This window comes from Tachysurus fulvidraco, chromosome 5, assembly GCF_022655615.1.
Source record: "Tachysurus fulvidraco isolate hzauxx_2018 chromosome 5, HZAU_PFXX_2.0, whole genome shotgun sequence".
Taxonomy (NCBI): Eukaryota; Metazoa; Chordata; class Actinopteri; order Siluriformes; family Bagridae; genus Tachysurus; species Tachysurus fulvidraco.
In genome coordinates this window covers 27,424,161-27,443,194 of record NC_062522.1, presented here as the reverse complement: position 1 = coordinate 27,443,194, position 19,034 = coordinate 27,424,161, and the positions used below count along the sequence as shown (strand labels likewise).

Genomic DNA, 19,034 nt, shown 5'->3' with positions numbered 1-19,034 from the left:
AAATAAATGATTTTGTTGCTGTAAGTGTTATAAAATTAGTCAAGACACATTTGGGTTTCTGTGTGTAGAGTATTGTAACTCTAAATGCCGGTAAGTATAGTGATGGGAAAGGGGAGGAGACGTATAAACTCCCTGCTTGGGAAAAAATATCTTAGAAGTGTACTGTAAGGAAGAGTGGGTGAAAATCATTACACAAGAATAGACAATTCCAAACCAGTTACTGTAAGTGGTAGCTCAAGTGGTTTAGGGACTGGGCTATTGATCAGAAGGTTGGAGTTCAAGCCCCAGCACAGTCAAGCTGCCATTGTTGGGCAAGAGAGCAAGGCCCTTAAAATGCTCAGCTATAGGGATGCTGTATCATAGCAGTCACTGTGCTTTGACCCCAACTTACTCAAGCTGGAATATGTAAAGAAAATAATTCTTCTTTGCTATATTGCATGTATAGTGGCGCTAATAAATTTATCCTAGAAGGATGTACAAACATTTGCACATGCATTCTTTATGTTTCTTATAATTCTAATCAAATATGAAGAAAATGTGCAATAGCTTTTCAACTAATATATTAGCACAATATGTTATTTGGCTGGGGGAGCACAAACTTTTGCAGAAACAAGTATAAACCTTGGCTGACAGAACTATCATCAGTCACTATTATAATGATTCCAAACCTTTGAGCAGTAATAGTAAGGAAGACGTGTTAAATGTTTATTGATGGAATTTAACAACTGCCCATAAACTTTATTATAGATGTATTTTTGAGTTAATATTCATGTCTCAGTTCAGGGAAACATAAACATTATGCTGATGCAGTAAATTAAGAATATTTGTCGATGAAATACATGTTGAGTAGTCTTGGATAGTCGTGACTGCTGAGTCAAGTGCAGGTGTAGAAAAAATGAACAATTCTTGAAGTATAAAAGCATCATGAAAGTTATGCAGATTCCAAAGTTTCAGTGCTATAGCAATAAGCAGGGTAATAAAATATCCTGGTAAATGTAAAATACTGAGTCAGCACTTCCAGTCCCAACATACTTGAACAGAGAAATGCACCAGTGTGTATAAAGTGTTGAAGGAATCTCCTCTAACCCACTCTATTCCTTACCTCTACTGAGTGGTCATTAGCTAGGTAGGTTACAATGTCCATGGCTCCCATGTGTTTAAACAGGGTGTGTGTTTGTGCCTTGTGATGTGCTGGCACCCCATCCAGGGTCTCCCCAAGACCCCGGGGAATAGACTCCAGTTTCCACAGGCCACTGTGTAGGATAAGTGGCACAGAAAATGGATCAATGATATTATTCGATGGAAAATGGATCAATGGTATTATTATATTTCTGTGCTAGCGATCTTCACAAAATTAGAGAAGGATGACATATTACCTTTCTTTTATCAATCATTGCATCACTCGTCAATCCTGAGTGTCTGTGAGCTCGTGTATGTGAAAGGTAGCATATAGGGTTTGCCTCAGAGTATGTGTTGTCACCTCGAGTGGAACATGAGCAGCAGTTTAAAAAAAAAATGCAGCTTGATGGTTTTATGTGCCTAGCGGAAGCATGTGAAGCCTGAACCCTACTGGACTGGCTGCTAGAGACCTAACTGGTTGAAGGGAACTGGTGAGCAAGGAACAATAACAGTGTTCACATTGCCACATCACCCACATCATCATCACTCTCTCTCTCTCTCTCACTCTCATATTATATATATATATATATAGTTATTTTATAAATAAACATACACACACACACCCAAAGACCCACATACAGTCTTCACACCCTTTTTTCACACACACGCACATGCATGCAAGTAAAAATGAGCTAGATTAGAGCAGATAATTCTCTTTTTAATGGCATCATATATTGGTGACAGCTTAATGTACAGCATGTAGACATCATACATCTACACCAGCTTAATAAAAGATTACTAAAACAGGAATAAATACAAATCAAGTTGAAATATCTGGGAACATAATATTTTAAAATACATTAGGGTTTATAAATTTCAGTCCTTAAAAGCCATCAACGTGTGTAAAACGAAGAGAAAAAACAACGGCAATGACACAATGTGCACAAATAAATATGTGTCAAGTAAAATTTTGAATAACGAATGCAAACAAGGTTGAACTTGCATTTCACAGTGAGGCTGATGGTTGCCAGCTGAGGTTGGTATGGTAACATGATGCTTGACAAACGATGACAGTAGTGAATTGCACTCTGTAGAAAGGCTTGTAGGCTAATATGTAAGTTTAGGATATGACACTTTAGGATATGAGAGCTGATCACATGGATTGCATTCATGCATATGGCTGCAGCAAAAAAATAAATAAATAAAAATATGTTCAGAAAATACATTCCTGGGAAGTACATGGCTATGATATTTTAATGAAATTAAGGTATTTCTGCAGTCTGGAGAATAGATTGATACTTGATGCACCCCATAATATAAATCAATCTAAATGATCACACTTCAACCAATCACATATAACTAGAATCAATTTATTATATGAAATATAGACACCCTATCAGTAAGGTGTTTGTGTGTGTACACCATGAACAGTGAGGAATGTGTGTGTGTGTGTGTGTAGAGATCCTAATCAGTAATGTGTGTGTATGTATACCATGATCAGTGAAGTGTGTGTGTCTCTGTGTAAGTGTGTGTGTATATGTGTGCGTTTGTGTGTACACCATGATCAGTGTGATCAATCTAAATGATCACACTTCATCCAATCACATATAACAAGAATCAATTTAATATGAAATATAGACACCCTATCAGTAAGGTGTGTGTGTACACCATGGTCAGTGAAGACTGTGTGTGTTTGTGCGTGGGTTTGTGAGAGATCAGTGTTAATGTTGAGACTCAGTCTCTCTGAAGGAAACCTCATAAGAGAAACTCAAAATTAAAGAAGAAAAAGAACTTTACTTTCACTTAAATTTACTTTGATTTTCTATAACAACTGATTCATTTTTTTTTACCCAAAGTGATGATACATCCTATATTAAGACTCCTATTCTCTTCAAATTGTTTCCTTTTTGCTGAGGTGCAATCAAGGTAACATTATTTGTCCCTTTAATTAATTTAAAGTTTTAAAAAAGAAGCCTTGCATCTTTATGACTGGCCAAGATTAGCATTAGGAAGTAGCGAGTGTGTGCACGAGACTTTTCTTCATTTCAACAAGATAACTTACACAAGCTAAGTAAATGAAACAAACGGTGTGTGAGTAGATACTGAAAAGATATGGACACATTTAAAGCAGCTAACATGTTATTTGTTTGTGTTATTATTATAAATGAATGAATACATGGTGGTCTGGGAAAACCTGTCCGATGTCAAGCACTGTGAATGAATTCTGGCAAACATCAGGTTTAAAACATCTTCCTAGAACATGCTTCACACCTCGAATTTAAGAAAAATAATGAATTTAATGAAAACGATGTGGTTTCTGCCTGCAGAGTTCACTAAATAAAGATCAGTTAAATGATCATGACCGGACAAAGGATCAGTCTGCCTAAAGACAATGCTTTAACTGCTAAACAGCAAAGCCGACGTTTTCAAACGCAGAGGTTCATGAGCTGCTGGTATTGAGAGAGAAAGAATCAGTTTAATCTGTCTAGCAGATGAGAAATTATCCATGTTCACTGGAAATGTTGTAATGGTGGCGAGGAAAGTTACACATTTTTTGGATACAAATTTGCCACGAGAGCAACTTCTTCGGTCGAGTGAAGAGATGATGACGAAGCTCGTGTTCGCCACTCACACCTCAGGAGGTCAGGAGGTCTCCTGATACAATTAAAAACCACTTTTCCCCAACAAATGATATATTTTAGCTCATGTAAGGATATAGCTGTCAGAACTTCATAGAATAGAGAAAAAATAATTTACTAAAGGTTTTCCCAGGCTGCCAAGCATACTGTATATAGATCAACCATACACATTTTTTTATTTGTGTCTATTAAGCTTTAAATTTTGGACTCTACAGCACTTCATATTATAAATATGTATCTACAAAAAGAGAATACACTGCCATAAGTTGCTTTTGGGAATGATGTGAACTATCAGAGTGGTTCAAGATTATTCATTTAGAATTTATGCTTTTATTTAAAGGTGGTGTCCGGAACATGTGGTGTGCTATGAGTGTCTTACGATGCCCACATACTAACATCAGTGTGAGGTTTAGATTAGACTACAGCATGTTTTACATACCAGCCACACAGTGATTTTACTCATCCATTTTGGACTAAACTCCTTAGTTTTGCACAAGCCTGGACCTCATGCTCACGTCTCCACTTTTCCGAACGTCCCCTCAGGAGGGCGGTAATGTTTAGGGAAAGCCTTCAGCTGGAGAGAGTTGAAAGCGTACTTGCGACATCCGACGTTCTTCACCGTGTTCTCACGCCGGCAACCCTCGCTGGGGGGAGGAGGAAGGGGGAGGGGGGTGTTGTGGGTTATGAAAGCAAGTGGAATTAAACACCAAATAAAAAGTACTGACAAAAAAAAAACAACAACAAGGGGCTACCATGTTTAGAGATGATGAGCAAAGTAAACTCAAGACAATCAAGAAGCACAGATGTATGACAGTTTGGGATATAGAACAATGGGGTTAAGGGTAGGCTGTGAAAAATGCAGGGGGCTGGAAGAGAGCGGAGAATGGGACTGAAGAAAGCAGGAAATGCCACTGAGCCAACACTTGTCTGTGAGGATCCATTGCTAAAAGAGTTGGACTGAGAAACAGTTGCACTTTGGGTAGAAAAAAATAAAATAAAATAAAATAAATAAATAAATAGATAGATAGATAAAAATGCATTTACGCTGAAGGCTAAATATTTCTGTCTGGACTGCATTTGAAAAACCACTTGTTTTTAGTAGAAAGTTAAAATAAAATAAAAAGTCAAAAGGTAGGCTCACTGCATATAACATATCATAATTTTATAACATATCACAAAATTAAGACTGGCTTCACACAAAACATCCGTAACAAAACAAGCCAACAAACAGCTGAACAACTGCTGATCGCATTATACTCACTCACAAACTCACCTCACATCATAATGCCGTAGCTCACCGATGTCCTTTAAATTCTCGGTGGTCATGTCTCAAACGCTAGAGGTAGTTCAACGTAGCTTATACCTTAGCAAAAATACTAAATAATATCTATCCAAATATGAAAGTAAACATTCTCTATACAAGGAAGCTCAAGCTAAATGCAAGCAGAACCCGAGAGTCTATTAGCATGCTAAGTCCATGACGACAAACACAGACATTCTCTATAGCAAGAGACTCTTATTACTCTTCACTCGTGTAGTTTGCTTTTTGTAACCGCTACTGTTAATTTTTAGTTACGGTAAGTTATAACACTAACTAGTTAAACAGAAATGAAACCATGAACTAATGCGGGTTAAAATGTTCGTTTTAAATGTCACAAGCTATGTTTTAAATTAAGTTCCTTAGCAGATTAGCAAAACAAGCTACCTGTACTAGCTCCATACAACCATCAACCTCTACTACTTATATTGTCTCTATACTCATTTTATGTGACAAGATAACAGTAAACCATTGTTATGCCATCGTGAGAACTATATGCAGTCAGGAGCTAAAGTTTTGAATGAAGAAACGTCATTTGCCACACAATTGCTATGAAAGAGTACTTTTTTTTGCGCCACAGCGAATTGAAAAACCTCAGTTCAAATGTCACACTGTTGCACTGAAAACCTGGTTGTTTTGTCACTTGCTAATGTAAATGTTATCATTTGTACTGCATCACATGGCTAATCATTCCCAAAGCGTCACACAAACTTATTATTCATTCCAAAAATTGCTAATAAACACAAAAAAACATCCTCTATACCAGACAACAGAGGGAGTGTAACTCCAGCTAACAGATATGACACTGCAAACTTGTGCATCATCTAGAAAGACAAGAGCAGTGTATCAATTCCCAAAAAATTAACAAATCGATATCTAATTAATGACCTATTTAAAGCCTCAAATCATATACGCAGATGTCCTTGTCCTGAAGTTCAGGATGTTTAATCTCACCTAAAGCATAAATATCCAGAACCCAGGTTCAAGTCAAGTTATACAATAAAATCAATCCAGCCTATAAAACAATTTAATATATAGCTTGTTGTGAATATCAAACTCTTCCGAAAATTTATCAGGACTGCTGACCTCTCTCTCTCTCTCTCTCTCTCTCTCTCTCTCTCTCTCTCTCTCTCTCTCTCTCTCGGTGTATAAATAGCCAATATGAAACATATGCCAAGTATATTTTTAGACACAAGATTTCATTCAATTTCCAATTGACCAAATGTGGATATTCAGAGCAGTCGATTTCATTATTTGGGTAAGATGAAAGAGCTTTGTATCAAAAATGTAGAAGTCCTCACCAGGCTGTTGAGAAATCTACATTTATGTTTAGGAATGCATCAATACTGCTTAAAAAGTATCGGTCCACAACCGTGCTCATAAAATCGTACTCAATAAGCAACGTTTGCTATCGTACTAGAATGTGTATCGTGATTTATGAAAGCAATCGTTCAAAGAGGACTGCAAACGTTGCTCTTTTTGACATATCAAGAAGATTAACTGGAGAATCCTCTTGAATGATGTTGAAACCTATGACATTTAAACAGTAGGTTTGTTTGTGCAAAGCAGTATTCAATTCATTTCAGTTTTATTTGTTTAGAGCTGTTAACACTGGTCACTGGTGTAAAGGAATAAAACAGGAATAAAAATAATATAAAATATAATGAAATATAATAATATTTAATACTGATGTTAATATTATTTAATTATTTAATGTACTCGTTTGTCATGTGCAACAGTTTCTCTGTATGCTCGTCTTGACTGCTAGCACTTCAGTCCAGCGAGCACTGAGACGACGTGTCCATGAGACTGAGAAAGCGTACATCATGGCTCATTTTAATGACCACGCTGATTGTGATCTTTGTGATCTTTGTGATCCGATGTCCAGCCCCCTCACACACTCACCAACAATAAATAAAAAGTTCTATGATGAGTAATGTGAAGTAGGTGTGAAGAGTGCTGACTTTAGCACCAGTATCGATGCGTGCGTAACAAACCAAACACGTGTTCTGTCTTGGGGAAAAAATATAGTATTGATGCACCCTATTTGTGTAACATACAAAAATCCAGGTCTAATCCAGAACATATTTATTTGGCATCTCTGAACAAATACTAAAAATATAACAGATATAAAGGACAGAGGAAGCTCATATGATAACCTTCTTTGCTAGTAAAGGTTGTGAATTCAAATCTCATTACAGCCAGGAAGCTTTTTTCACTCGACTCTTTATCCTGCGCTAAAAGTGGCTGCCGAGGAAAGAAATATAGCAATCATAGCAAAAATAGAAATTTCTAAGATAATGAGCTGGGGAAGCCCCAGGAAGTGCTGTGAAGCGTTTGGGACCTGAATATTATTAATATGGCACAAAGAAAGCAACATAATTAGTTCAATATTTGGCACAAGTAGTTACATTCTGCTTAGGATTCCTGCATAATTTGCTATAGTAGAAAAGCAACACGTTTAGGTTCATGTCATCTAAAACAAGACTCGGATAATATACCGTAGTTTTCCATTAACCAATGCAACCTAATTGAAATTGAAGTCGCGTGAAATAAAAGGGCATATTGCGAAAAATTACTGGCTGATAAAAAATAATCATATGAAAATACCAAGCTATATTTACTGCATAAGTAAAAGTTCTGACCTAATGTACAATCAGGTTCACCTGCCCCTAAAACGTTGTAAAAGTGCACTGGCTCTGTATATATATATCAGATGAAGCTCTGGCCAAGCCGACAGCTCAGCATTTTAAATACAAACACATGGAAGACGTCAAAATTCAACCACAAATCACTGAGGAAATATGATCCTAGTTAAGAAACCGGGTCCCTATGGTATACGGTCTTTAAAACCAGCATATCTGTAGCATGTGCAAAAAAACAAACAAAACATAAATTCTTACACTTTGTGCGATTATCTTATACTTAATAAAGTCTTATATCTATATACACATATGTATATACAGTATGTTATAAATCTTGGGATTGAAACCCCAGGTATTTAGTGAAGTAAGGAAGTAAGGCAGAAACACTTTTAAACACATGTGTAGCCACTGAACCTGGGGTTGTCTGCCTCCTCAAAAGATCAGAGAAAAGACAAGAATGTTTGGAAAGCAATATTCAAATAATATTTGAAAAAAAAAAAAGGAACAAAGAAGGAAGTGAAGAAATTAAATAAAAAAGAAATAAATTAATAATAATAATAATAATAATAATAATAAGCTTTTAATGAAAGCTAAGAAAGAAAGAAAGAAAGAAAGAAAGAAAGAAAGAAAGAAAGAAAGAAAGAAAGAAAAAGAAAGAAAGAAAACGTCAAGCCAGATATTAAAGGTGAGAAATATAAACCTCAGTATCAGAACTAAATAACAGAAGAAAAAATAAACACAGAAAAAATAAAGAGCTTAGAGAGAGAGGTAAAAAGAAAGAAGAAGGAAAGTTATGGGGGTGTAGTGGCTCAGCTGCAGCGGAGTTTGGCCAGCAGGTAGGTGACGCTGAGGAAGAGCCAGACGATGAGCAGGTTGGGGCTGAGAGCGAGCAGAGGCAGAGAGTACAGCAGATTAGGCTCTAGTCTCAATTCCCGCACGGGTAACACACCGCTCAGGTTCTTCTGCGTCACACCCTCTCGAGTACCAATGCTGCAGCCAGTGGGTGGGGCAGAGGGGCGGAAGGAGGATGAGGAGAGGGCCATGTTCGCAAAAGTGTCACAAGAGGGTTTGGAATGAAATTACCGCAGCAGGAAGGACAACGATAAAGATCAAAGACAAATAAGAATTAAAGAAATCAGAAATTAAAAGAAGATTGTAAAGTATAGAGAGATAAAACACAATAAACAAGACCAGAAACAACGGCACATGACAAAACAAAACAACAAAACGAAAAAAAACCCAAAAACAACAAAAAACAGACGATGATGAGAAACAAAATGGAGAGGAAAAGAGAAAGCGAAGAAGAATAAATTAAGAAGAAAGTTCTGCCTCATCCATGTGTACATTCTCAGACAGAACACTACCAAGCTGCACTTTTCCTTCATGCTGAAATGGTACATCAAGAGCACAGCTTTAATACATTTAGTATGTAAATTTAAACCCTTTAAAACAGAATTTAGGGTATATAATTTTTGACCTCAAAGTTCCCATGAAATCTTAGCTATACTGGAAATAAGGAATATGCAGTCAATCACATGTAAGATGTTTGGTTTATGTAAAATATATTACACATCTCAACAGAGCACAATTTCAATAAACTTAGACTTGCACGTAATTTAAATAAACGTCTATATAATAAACGTGAACCAGGTACATTGTGAAATTTCACAAGAATGTTGGAGCGGACAGGAACTAGAACTAGAATTACATTCAATTGGAACCCATGTACATAAGTTCTTCTTCTTTTGGCTGCTCCGTGTTTGGGGTCACCACAGCAGATCACATGGTCCGCATATTTGATTTGGTACAGGTTTTTTTTTTTTAGATACCTTTCCTGATACTAAGAATTAAGTCAATTCAATAAGCTTTATTTTCCCCAGAGACGGTGGCATTGTTTTGATGTGCTTATTGGACTTATACAACAACAAGCAGACACAGTTCGAGATGTGGCACAGGAAATCTAAACAAACCTAATCAAAATACAGTTGAAAGTAGCTTAGCGAGTATACTGTATGGGGAATTTAATTAGGAATTAATAACATAATAAATAAAAATAATGTAATGTTATACAAAAGGAATGCATGCCAGGTGGAGGTGTGATGCATTACAAAGTTCAAGCAAAGTGCCCCCTGAAATACACTATATTTGTATAAAAGCAAGGATTTGGAATGTGTTATATTCTATATATACCACAGGTCTCTGATTTTGGTTTTAAATATGCATCATTAAAGCTTTAAAGCCAATTTTAAAGCCTGTAACAAGATGTCTTCATAACCGTACCATGCCAGCAGCAATGAAAAGTACACAGATACCTTTATTCCTGAGAGTGTACAATGAAAGGCCCAATCAGTAGACAACATTTCCTGTAGGTTATTTACAAAACTTCAGGGTTGTGCAAGCTAGAGCATGCAACAGATCTACTTTGCTAATGCAGCCAAAAAAACAAACAAACAAACAAACCAAAAAAAAAACATACACAACATCCCTCTTTTTATCCACTGTGGTACAGTGTAACATGACCTGATAACCAAAAATAAAGTGCAGCTCCAGAGCCACACAGACATAGGTTTAGACCCATGAAGGAGTAGCGGGAAGTGTGTGGAGAATGTGTTTTCCCATGCGCTTGGGCAAAACACACTCACACACAACTTTGCTCTTTGTTGCAAAGCCACTTTATGCAATAGCAGTTCACCAGGTGAACAAGGCAGCCTACATGACTCGAGGAACAAAACCATCCCTTTTCTTGTCTCCTCTCTCTGAAATCCACGACACTTTACAATCCCGCTGAGCCCGACTTACACTTCAGAGAGGATCCAAGAAGGGGATAAGGGGTAGGGCAGATGATTTGAGATGAAGCCATTCCATCTATACATGCTCCATTAAAATGCCTTTTTAAAATTTTTGTTCTTTCCCCCTGCAGTGATTTCTTTTAGTTTATTCATTGGCTCAGCTTCTGCTTCTTATCTGTTCAGCAAGCACAGTGCAGGAGAGTGGATCGATAAGGGATGGGGAAGCAAGACGAGATGGCTGGTGGAGATAATGCTTGTCACTGGACTGTAAAAAACAGCAACAAAAAAAGAAAAAACACCCCAAAAACGACAAACAAAAATAACAGCAACGGCAGCAACAGGAGCAAAATTCTGAAGCAGAGACACACAGGCTTCAGGAAGAAAGATGCTGAAGCTTTCAAGACTGCTAATTTTATAGCAAGAAAGGTGCAGATAAAGAATCACAGAGCTTTACAGTACAGCAGTGTCGAAAAGTCTGAATCTGCTTTATTCTCTATTAAAAATATGATTGCTGAATTTAAGCTTTAGTTAAAACAACCAATAAAGATATTATTTATCTTATATACACTATATCTAACATTTTGTTCCCCACAATGTCTGCTTGTCCGATCGTCCATCTATCCATTGGTCTGACTGTCTGTCTGCCTATATATCCATCAATCCATCCATCCATCCATCCATCCATCGGTCTGTCAATCCATCCACCCTTCCATCCATTCGTCAGTCGGTCTGTCTGTCTGTCAGTTCGTTTATCCATCCATCCATCGGTCTGACTGTCTATCCATCCATCCATCCACCCATCCATCCATCGGTCTGTCTGTCTCTCTGTCTGTCGATCAATCAATCCATCCATCCATCACTTTTTAGATATACGGATGGATGGATACATAGAGAAATGTCCAGAGTTACACTACTTTACTGACTTCCACTTAAAATTAACCAATGATACGAATATTACTATCTAACTCCACTGCTGATGGCTATTGGAATCAGACTTTTCAATCCTCCTGTATCTATCAAGACTCGTGTGGCTACATTGTCCCGGTACTGAGGCAAAGTCTTACCTCCGCATGCAGTCGAGTGCCTGAGTGAAGACCTGAGGTGCCATGCCATGCTCGTGCTGCAGGATTAGACACTGCTCCAGCGTGACAGACATGGCAGTGCGGTCCTTTGCACTCTTACAGCTTGTAAAACGTACACCGTTTAGCCGCCGGCAGATCTACAAGCAAAAAAAGGACATGGATTACACCGGATATAATTACAGTGTATTACAGCAGACAGTGCAAACTTGGTTTGGAGTATGGCAAGGTCGTGTTTCATTGTGAACAAATCTTTTAAATCATAAATTAATGATGTACTAATAAAAATATTGCTTTGCAAGATTATTCCTGCTTGTCCGGACCATGTCATCATTCGGACACCTCCTACTGAACGAGACTTGATGATGAGTCTGATGGAAAGTGATAGTGATTCTGTAGGAACTAGTTTGTGAACAATATGATCAAACTGGGACTTTGGTTTAAATGAACTGAAAGCACAAAATGTTTCAATCATTGAATGGCTGAATCATTTGGATATGTGTCTTAGAGGTTTAACAAAAGGAGAACAGGGAACACTTGAGCACTAGAGAAGTATTGTTCTCTAGTTATATGTCTGTTCAGGAGGCATAATTCCAGTTTATGAATATGTAATGATTGATGAAATTATGTAGACTGAAAGTTGATTATGGCAAATGTGCTTTTTGTTTTATTAAAATATCAAAAATATAGGAAAATATAATAAATCTGCTGTTGTCATAGACATGCACATTCACTATATTTCCAATAAAAAACAACAACAAGGGTCACTGAACAAATCAAGTATTTTCTACCTCTGCAGCCTGCCAGAGAATGTCAACGTTCTTGTTTTTCCTGGCATGAACATTTTGACCAAGGAAGCGCAAGAGCTCGGGAAGACACGTCTGACTACGGGAACGAGGAAGACCTAGGAGGAAGGCAGGAAGAGAGAGCCAGATTGCGGCCATTACTGTTGGAATTAAAATTTGACACCATTGTTCAAAATATTACAGTAGACAGGATTAAAAACAGAAGCAGGAAAATCAGACAAGTTCGAGCCTGGAGTACATCTCAAAAAATCTGTTATCTAAGAGTGCAAGCGACCTGGTGGAAGGGTGGGGGGTGGGCACAAAGAACATGTGGTGACTCACAGTCATCTGGTAACACCTCCTTGAACTGTTCATAGTAGGAATTCAGACGACCCAGACTCTCAGAATTAATGATCTCCTGCAAGGATGTGTCCCCAAACCTGGACAAACAACAGAGTTGTGGATTTTAATCCTTGCACAACTAAAAGGTGCGTTCAATTATCAGTAAACAACAGTGTTGACACCAACTGAAACGGAATAACTGCAGTAGATATAAAAAAAACACTGTTATTGAAGAGATATCGAAATGACTAAATACCAAGCACAACAGTATTATAAAACTCACTTCTCAGCAAGCGTTTGCTGCTCGTTGATGCCGACATTAAAGTGAACAGGCTGTACGCGCAGCAGCATGCCGTTCTGAATTTCCCGAGGAAGTGCGTCGAACATTGACCCTGGCAGTGGAATGCGCACGTTAAAGCCATCGCGGTTCCCCGTGATCACAGGCAGCATGTCTGGAGACGACGTTGACACAGCCTGGGTCACCTTAAACGTTACATTCCTCAAGTCCATGACACCCACACTCATGTCCTCCAGCATGGATAGCTCCTCTCCTACAATACGCGTGCACACACACAAACAAGTCAACATCTCATTAAAGTCAACATCCTTAGCTGTATAGTAACACAGCTGTGCTGTGTATGTACAGCATGCAACACACATAACACACAAAAACAGGCTCTGTGGGTTTACCGTAGGTACTCAGTAGACTTTCAAACTGAGCGAGCAGTCCGATGGTGTATAGCTGCCTCAAGAAGCCATCGTTACGGAGACAATTCCTCAGTTTAATAATAAAGCCACAAATAAGCGCTGTAAGCTAGAGAGAATGAGAAGACAAAGAGGCGTGTATTAAATCATCTTCCTTACATCCGGTGGCAATTTATTCCTTTCTATTTAAAGCTTAAAAAAAAAAATCTCAGGATCAAACTTTTCGTCAGTAATTCAAAGCTCTTACCAGCTCCTCATATTTTATTTCAATAAATCAGTTACAATTATTGGATGATTTGTTTCCTTCAAAGGATGTAAATTCAGTAAATACCATGAAGTTTTGCTCTTTTGCATTTTTAATATGTTCCAGAGCAAGAAATAAGGCACAGGCTTCTGCTGAAACCTCTGTCCACATACGAACGCCATATATGGCGCTGGAGGTTTATTACTGCTGCTGCAGCTGATCCGTGACTGTCTATTTTTGACCCGTCTGTGTATAGAGGATTATAGTAAAAGAAAGGCCCCTTATGTCAAAAACATACAGTAAATATACTGATTACTATAAGTGCCATAAACACAAACTCTTGGAGGTAGGATGCAAATGCAGGCTGTTTGTTGAGCATCATAAATATAGGTACAGAGTGCGAGTCCATGGCAGTCAGGTTTGTAGGCCACTGTGAAACTGTGACGTGTGGTGATATGACGCAATGGGACAGTTCCTGATCACATAACTTTTCCAATCTCCACATAGTAACTGAATAGAAGTGACTTTGGCTTGGAATGTCAAGAATTATGTCTATGTTTTCTCTATGAGATAAAATTATACTCCAAAATGGTCTGATATACCTGGGTCTGGCCTTTTGTATCAACAAACATTAACGTGCCTTGCTCGCTAGTTATATAGCCGCATGCAAAAGTTTAGGAACCCCTGACAATTTCCATGATTTTCATTTATAAATATTTGGGTGTTTGGATCAGCAATTTCATTTTGATCTATCAAATAACTGAAGGACACAGTAATATTTCAGTAGTGAAATGAGGTTTATTTGATTAACAAAAAATGCGGATTATGCATCAAAACAAAATTAGACAGGTACATAAATTTGGGCACCCCAACTGAAAAATCACATCAATATTTAGCAGAGCCTCCTTTAGCAGAAAGATGCTTCCTATAGCCTGTAATGAGTGTCTGGATGAATTCTGGATGAATGTATTTTGGACCATTCCTCCTTACAAAACATCTCCAGATCAGTTAGGTTTGATGGTTGCCGAGCACGGACAGCCCGCTTCAAATCACCCCACAGATCAATGATATTCAGGTCTGGTGACTGGGATGGCTATTCCAGAACATTGCACTTGCTCCTCTGCATAAATGCCTGAGTAGATTTTGAGCAGTGTTTTGGGTAGTTATCTTGTTGAAATATCCAGTTGAAATAAACTTCAACTTTGTGACTGATTCCTCAACATTATTCTCAAGAATCTGCTGATATTGAGTGGAAACCATGCGACCCTCAACTTTCAGGCCTCCATGTTGCCACTCTTCAGAGGAGAGTCAAAGCTAACAACAACTTGCAATTGGCCACTTAAATACCTTTTCTCATGATTGGATGCACCTGTCTATGAAGTTCAAGGCTTAATAAGCTCACTAAACCAACTGTGTGTTCCAATTAATCAGTGCTAAATAGTTACAGGTATTCAAATCAAGAAAATAGCAAGGGTGCCAAAATTTATGCACATATCTAATTTTGTTTTGATGCATATTGCACATTTTCTGTTAATCCAATAAACCTCATTTCACTACTGAAATATTACTGTGTCCTTCGGTTATTTGATAGATCAAAATGAAATTGCTGATCCAAACAACCAAATATTTATAAATGAAAATCATGGAAATTGTCAGGGGTTCCTAAACTTTTGCATACGACTGTATGCAATATGCTGCATGTCTGTTGCATTGTCTAGCTAACAACATTAGAGCTCTATCTGCCATATTCTTTATTTTATTCTTCATTTCAAACTTATTACAGACAAATAACTTGACTAAGAAAGATGCTCGCTGCTTCTACAATACTCCTGCATTGCACAAGCCTGGGGTGGTGCTGCACTTTTTCTCCTGAGTCTTTTAATCTCAAGTTCAAGGATGTGTCCAAACGAAACGAAGTAGTTAAGCTGAACAGTAACACAATTGGGGTCTTTGGTATGAAGCCATGTTATCTGTGATTACTTAACGTTACAAGAGTGTTATGAGAAAAAATTAGGCTAAATAAATAAATAAATAAAGAAAGAAAGAAATCTGATTGCAAATCAAAGAGAAAAACTTTAACAATAACTTTTCTATTAGCTTTCATTGTGATTGATTAACTTACTCGTCATATTTTTATTTAATTATTTATATTATGGATGTCCGTCTCAAATTCTTTCCATCCATTTTGCACTCTAGTTCTCTGTGTCAGGGTCTGTCTCTGTCTGTCTGTCTGTCTGTGTCTCACACACACGCAGCTCCTGCCCGTCATTTATATAATCAGACATAAATCTTAATCCTGATGGCTAGGTTTGATGATGTATGACATATCTGAGGAAGAGTACGACCTAAGCATGCGATCTATTTAACATTATACTTTGATTGGAAATTCCCACTTGTTCTGTATAGCTACATTTTCACGGTAACAAAGCGACCGGAGATCACTTTGACCACAGTGACAGCGACCATAGATGTTGGCGTATCCAGCAAAGTGAGAAAGCTGGGAAGTTTAACTTGCAATATGCACATATAAAATAAATTGGTACAGCGACTACCAATGGATGAAAAGACAATAGAGCTAGATTTCAAATATTCATGTAAATATGCTTTTATTTCCCAGAATTCTTAGGATAATAGCGTTGTGCTCCTAGGATATTTTTTAGCAGTTTCTTTATTCAGTACATGCCTGATGTTTGCATTTACTTACTGTCTGGCAGAAGACCACGTCTCGGCGGTACTGCACACTGAGGTCCATGGCGATGGTCGGCGCTCGGTCTTGCATCAGCAGGAACACCATTGAATTTTTTGCCTTGTCGCTCATCATCGCCACGCACTCCGTTAACGTCGTTAGCAGGGGATACAGAGCCTCACTCCACTCACCTGACACATGCATGTCCACACACCGACAAATCAGTACTACAGACCAGCATTATTTATTGTGAAGTAGCAATTAAAGTTTCAATATGCAACATATTGGCTTAATTTCTACTGCTACAGGACAACATAAAAAACAGACAACACAAAGCACAGGGAAATTATGGAAAAACGACTCTTGTAAACATTTAGCATAAGCACGTCGCGATAAAGGGCTCTTAAGGGGTTGGTGGGGATCTTACCTGGGTAACTCTCCTCTTTGCTGCTACTGGTATCTAGAGGGGCAACATGCACAGTTAGGAAGCACAACCAAGCACAAACACACAGTGTGGCCTTGCCAAGCACACAGACAAACACACACACCACATACATACACACAGTGGCTTAATAGACATGATATACACAAAACCCTAACCCGGATCTTTAAAGCTGTGCTAAATAAACCATGATATTGTCTGAAATTATATTTATTCTGGTAAGGGTTGAATCGAATGCAGAGCCTAATCTGAGAACACAGGGTATGAGGTGGAAATATGCTACGAATGAGTTGCCAGGTCAATCACAGGGCATCACGCTCATATGTTCACACAAAGTTTATTATAGCCAGTCAACATGGACATGGGGAGAACATGGCAGAGAAACACATCAGTGACCGCAACGGGGAATCTATAGACTGCACTTTGATTCTGTACTCTTTAACCAAATACTGCTTCTCACACACACACACACACACACACACACACACACACACACACACACACACACACACAGACACAGACACAGACACAGACACAGACACAGACACACAGACACACACACAGACACACACACACACACACACACACACACACAAAGACAAAGACAAACACTCTGGGCTTGTGAGCTGTAAGTTTTCCATAAATTTAGTAGCATTTGTAACTTTCTGTGAGATTTCCTTATTCTATCATTTCACATCTTCCTCCTACTTTATATGCTATGAAGATCATATGGGTGTCAGTATCTGTTTACTATTACTAACCGCCTATTATCAGTTCCTTATTGTTATAATTATTTGTTTTTCCCCCAGTATGCTCCGTGTCTGAGTCATGCCAACCCTCTAGCTGGCGCAAACAGACATGCAGCAACATAAAAACACCCCCAGAGTGTGGGCGAGAGTCAGCGAGCCAATCACAGAGCAAGCTGCTGGTCACATGATCATACAAGCTTAGGATGAAAGACAGAACTCTCCAGAAGAGCTGAAAAATGACACGCTGACAAAACATGACTGGGTCGCACAAGGTGCTGAACGTTTTCGTATTAGACACATGCCAAGACGCAGACTCAGACACAGACAAAGGTCGTGGGCTGACTGACTAACAGTGCCATGAAAAAAGTTGGATGATTATAAAATAGACAAAGTAATGTGGTAAAAATATATGTTAGAAGAAGAAGATGAAGAAGAAAGCAAAAAAGCTTGTGCATATATAATAACTAATGACAAACTTGGCCAATAAGCCTGTTGCTATGGCAGCATGCACACTGATGAGCAGGTGAGTAGAAGGTTAAACAAGTAATTGTTTGCACATCCCACCTTCTGGCAGGTACAGGAAAAAATAAACTACTAATATGAAAAAAAAAAATTAAATGTCCACAACACTGTTTATAAGTATATTTAATAAAAGGCAACGTTTCAACCCTACTGGGTCTTCTTCAGGCAAATGGTGAATACATTTGTTAAATGGATATATAGGTCATACAATCAACTAACCTATCCTGTGATTTCAATTAGCCTGATTTGGTCTAAACAAGCCTAATAGCCCCACCCTTTACTCAATTAAGAGAACACTTTCATAGAAAAACCATTGAGCATTCACCTTTTGCCTAAAAAAGACCCAGTAGGGTCGAAACGTTGCCTTATTTAATATGGGTTATAAACAGTGTTGCGGACATTACACTTTTTTCACAGGTGAGTAGAATGGACATGAAATGACGCGTGTGTGTGTGTGTGTGTGTGTGTGTGTGTGTGTGTGTGTGTGTGTGAGAGAGAGAGAGAGAGAGAGAGAGAGAGAGAGAGAGAGAGAGAGAGAGAGAGAGAGAGAGGATGTAAACAGCCACATAACTAGGGCCACACATGCAGTTATTTTACTGCCAGAAGTGAAAATGAAGCCAAATTTACTTTGCTTTCACACTTTTTTTGCTCTCATAACAGACAGATACTTTCACATGATCAAATTGTTGCAAAAATGTACCAGTTTTCCACTATTTTCCCCACTACTCTTTTTAGCATTCACACATTCATCTAACACCATGTTGTATTCAACTTGTGAAGCTGTTACTACTTTCCTACATTCTCATTGGTGGAAAACTGTAATATGGCATATTGGTCACACCAGGCAGTTACAACACTGGCAGACATTAATAGGTTATGTACAATGTGTATGTATGGAATAAACAAACATGCTGCTATAGGAAAATAATCAATGATCGGTTGAGATGTCAAAGCCCTATAACAGCAAATG

General features: G+C 38.1%; 1 protein-coding gene across 10 annotated transcripts in view; it reads right to left on the bottom strand.

The window, feature by feature from the left end:
• Window positions 1-1,816: 1,816 nt before the first annotated feature.
• The window catches only part of inpp4ab (inositol polyphosphate-4-phosphatase type I Ab), a 52,880-nt gene continuing 35,662 nt past the window's right edge, over window positions 1,817-19,034 (bottom strand). For 5 of the 10 annotated variants that reach the window (XM_047814359.1, XM_047814363.1, XM_027133433.2 and 2 more), the window contains 8 exons: window positions 16,779-16,811; window positions 16,370-16,542; window positions 13,407-13,530; window positions 13,000-13,267; window positions 12,717-12,814; window positions 12,381-12,493; window positions 11,575-11,729; window positions 1,817-4,402 (listed from right to left, as the gene is read on the bottom strand). In XM_047814359.1, coding sequence (XP_047670315.1) covers window positions 4,270-4,402; window positions 11,575-11,729; window positions 12,381-12,493; window positions 12,717-12,814; window positions 13,000-13,267; window positions 13,407-13,530; window positions 16,370-16,542; window positions 16,779-16,811 — 1,097 coding nt within the window. In that variant the 3' untranslated portion in view covers window positions 1,817-4,269. Of the gene's footprint in view, window positions 4,403-7,730; window positions 10,776-11,574; window positions 11,730-12,380; window positions 12,494-12,716; window positions 12,815-12,999; window positions 13,268-13,406; window positions 13,531-16,369; window positions 16,543-16,778; window positions 16,812-19,034 lie in introns of those variants that run through there. The other 5 variants (XM_047814361.1, XM_047814365.1, XM_027133439.2 and 2 more) reach the window with 2 other exon arrangements.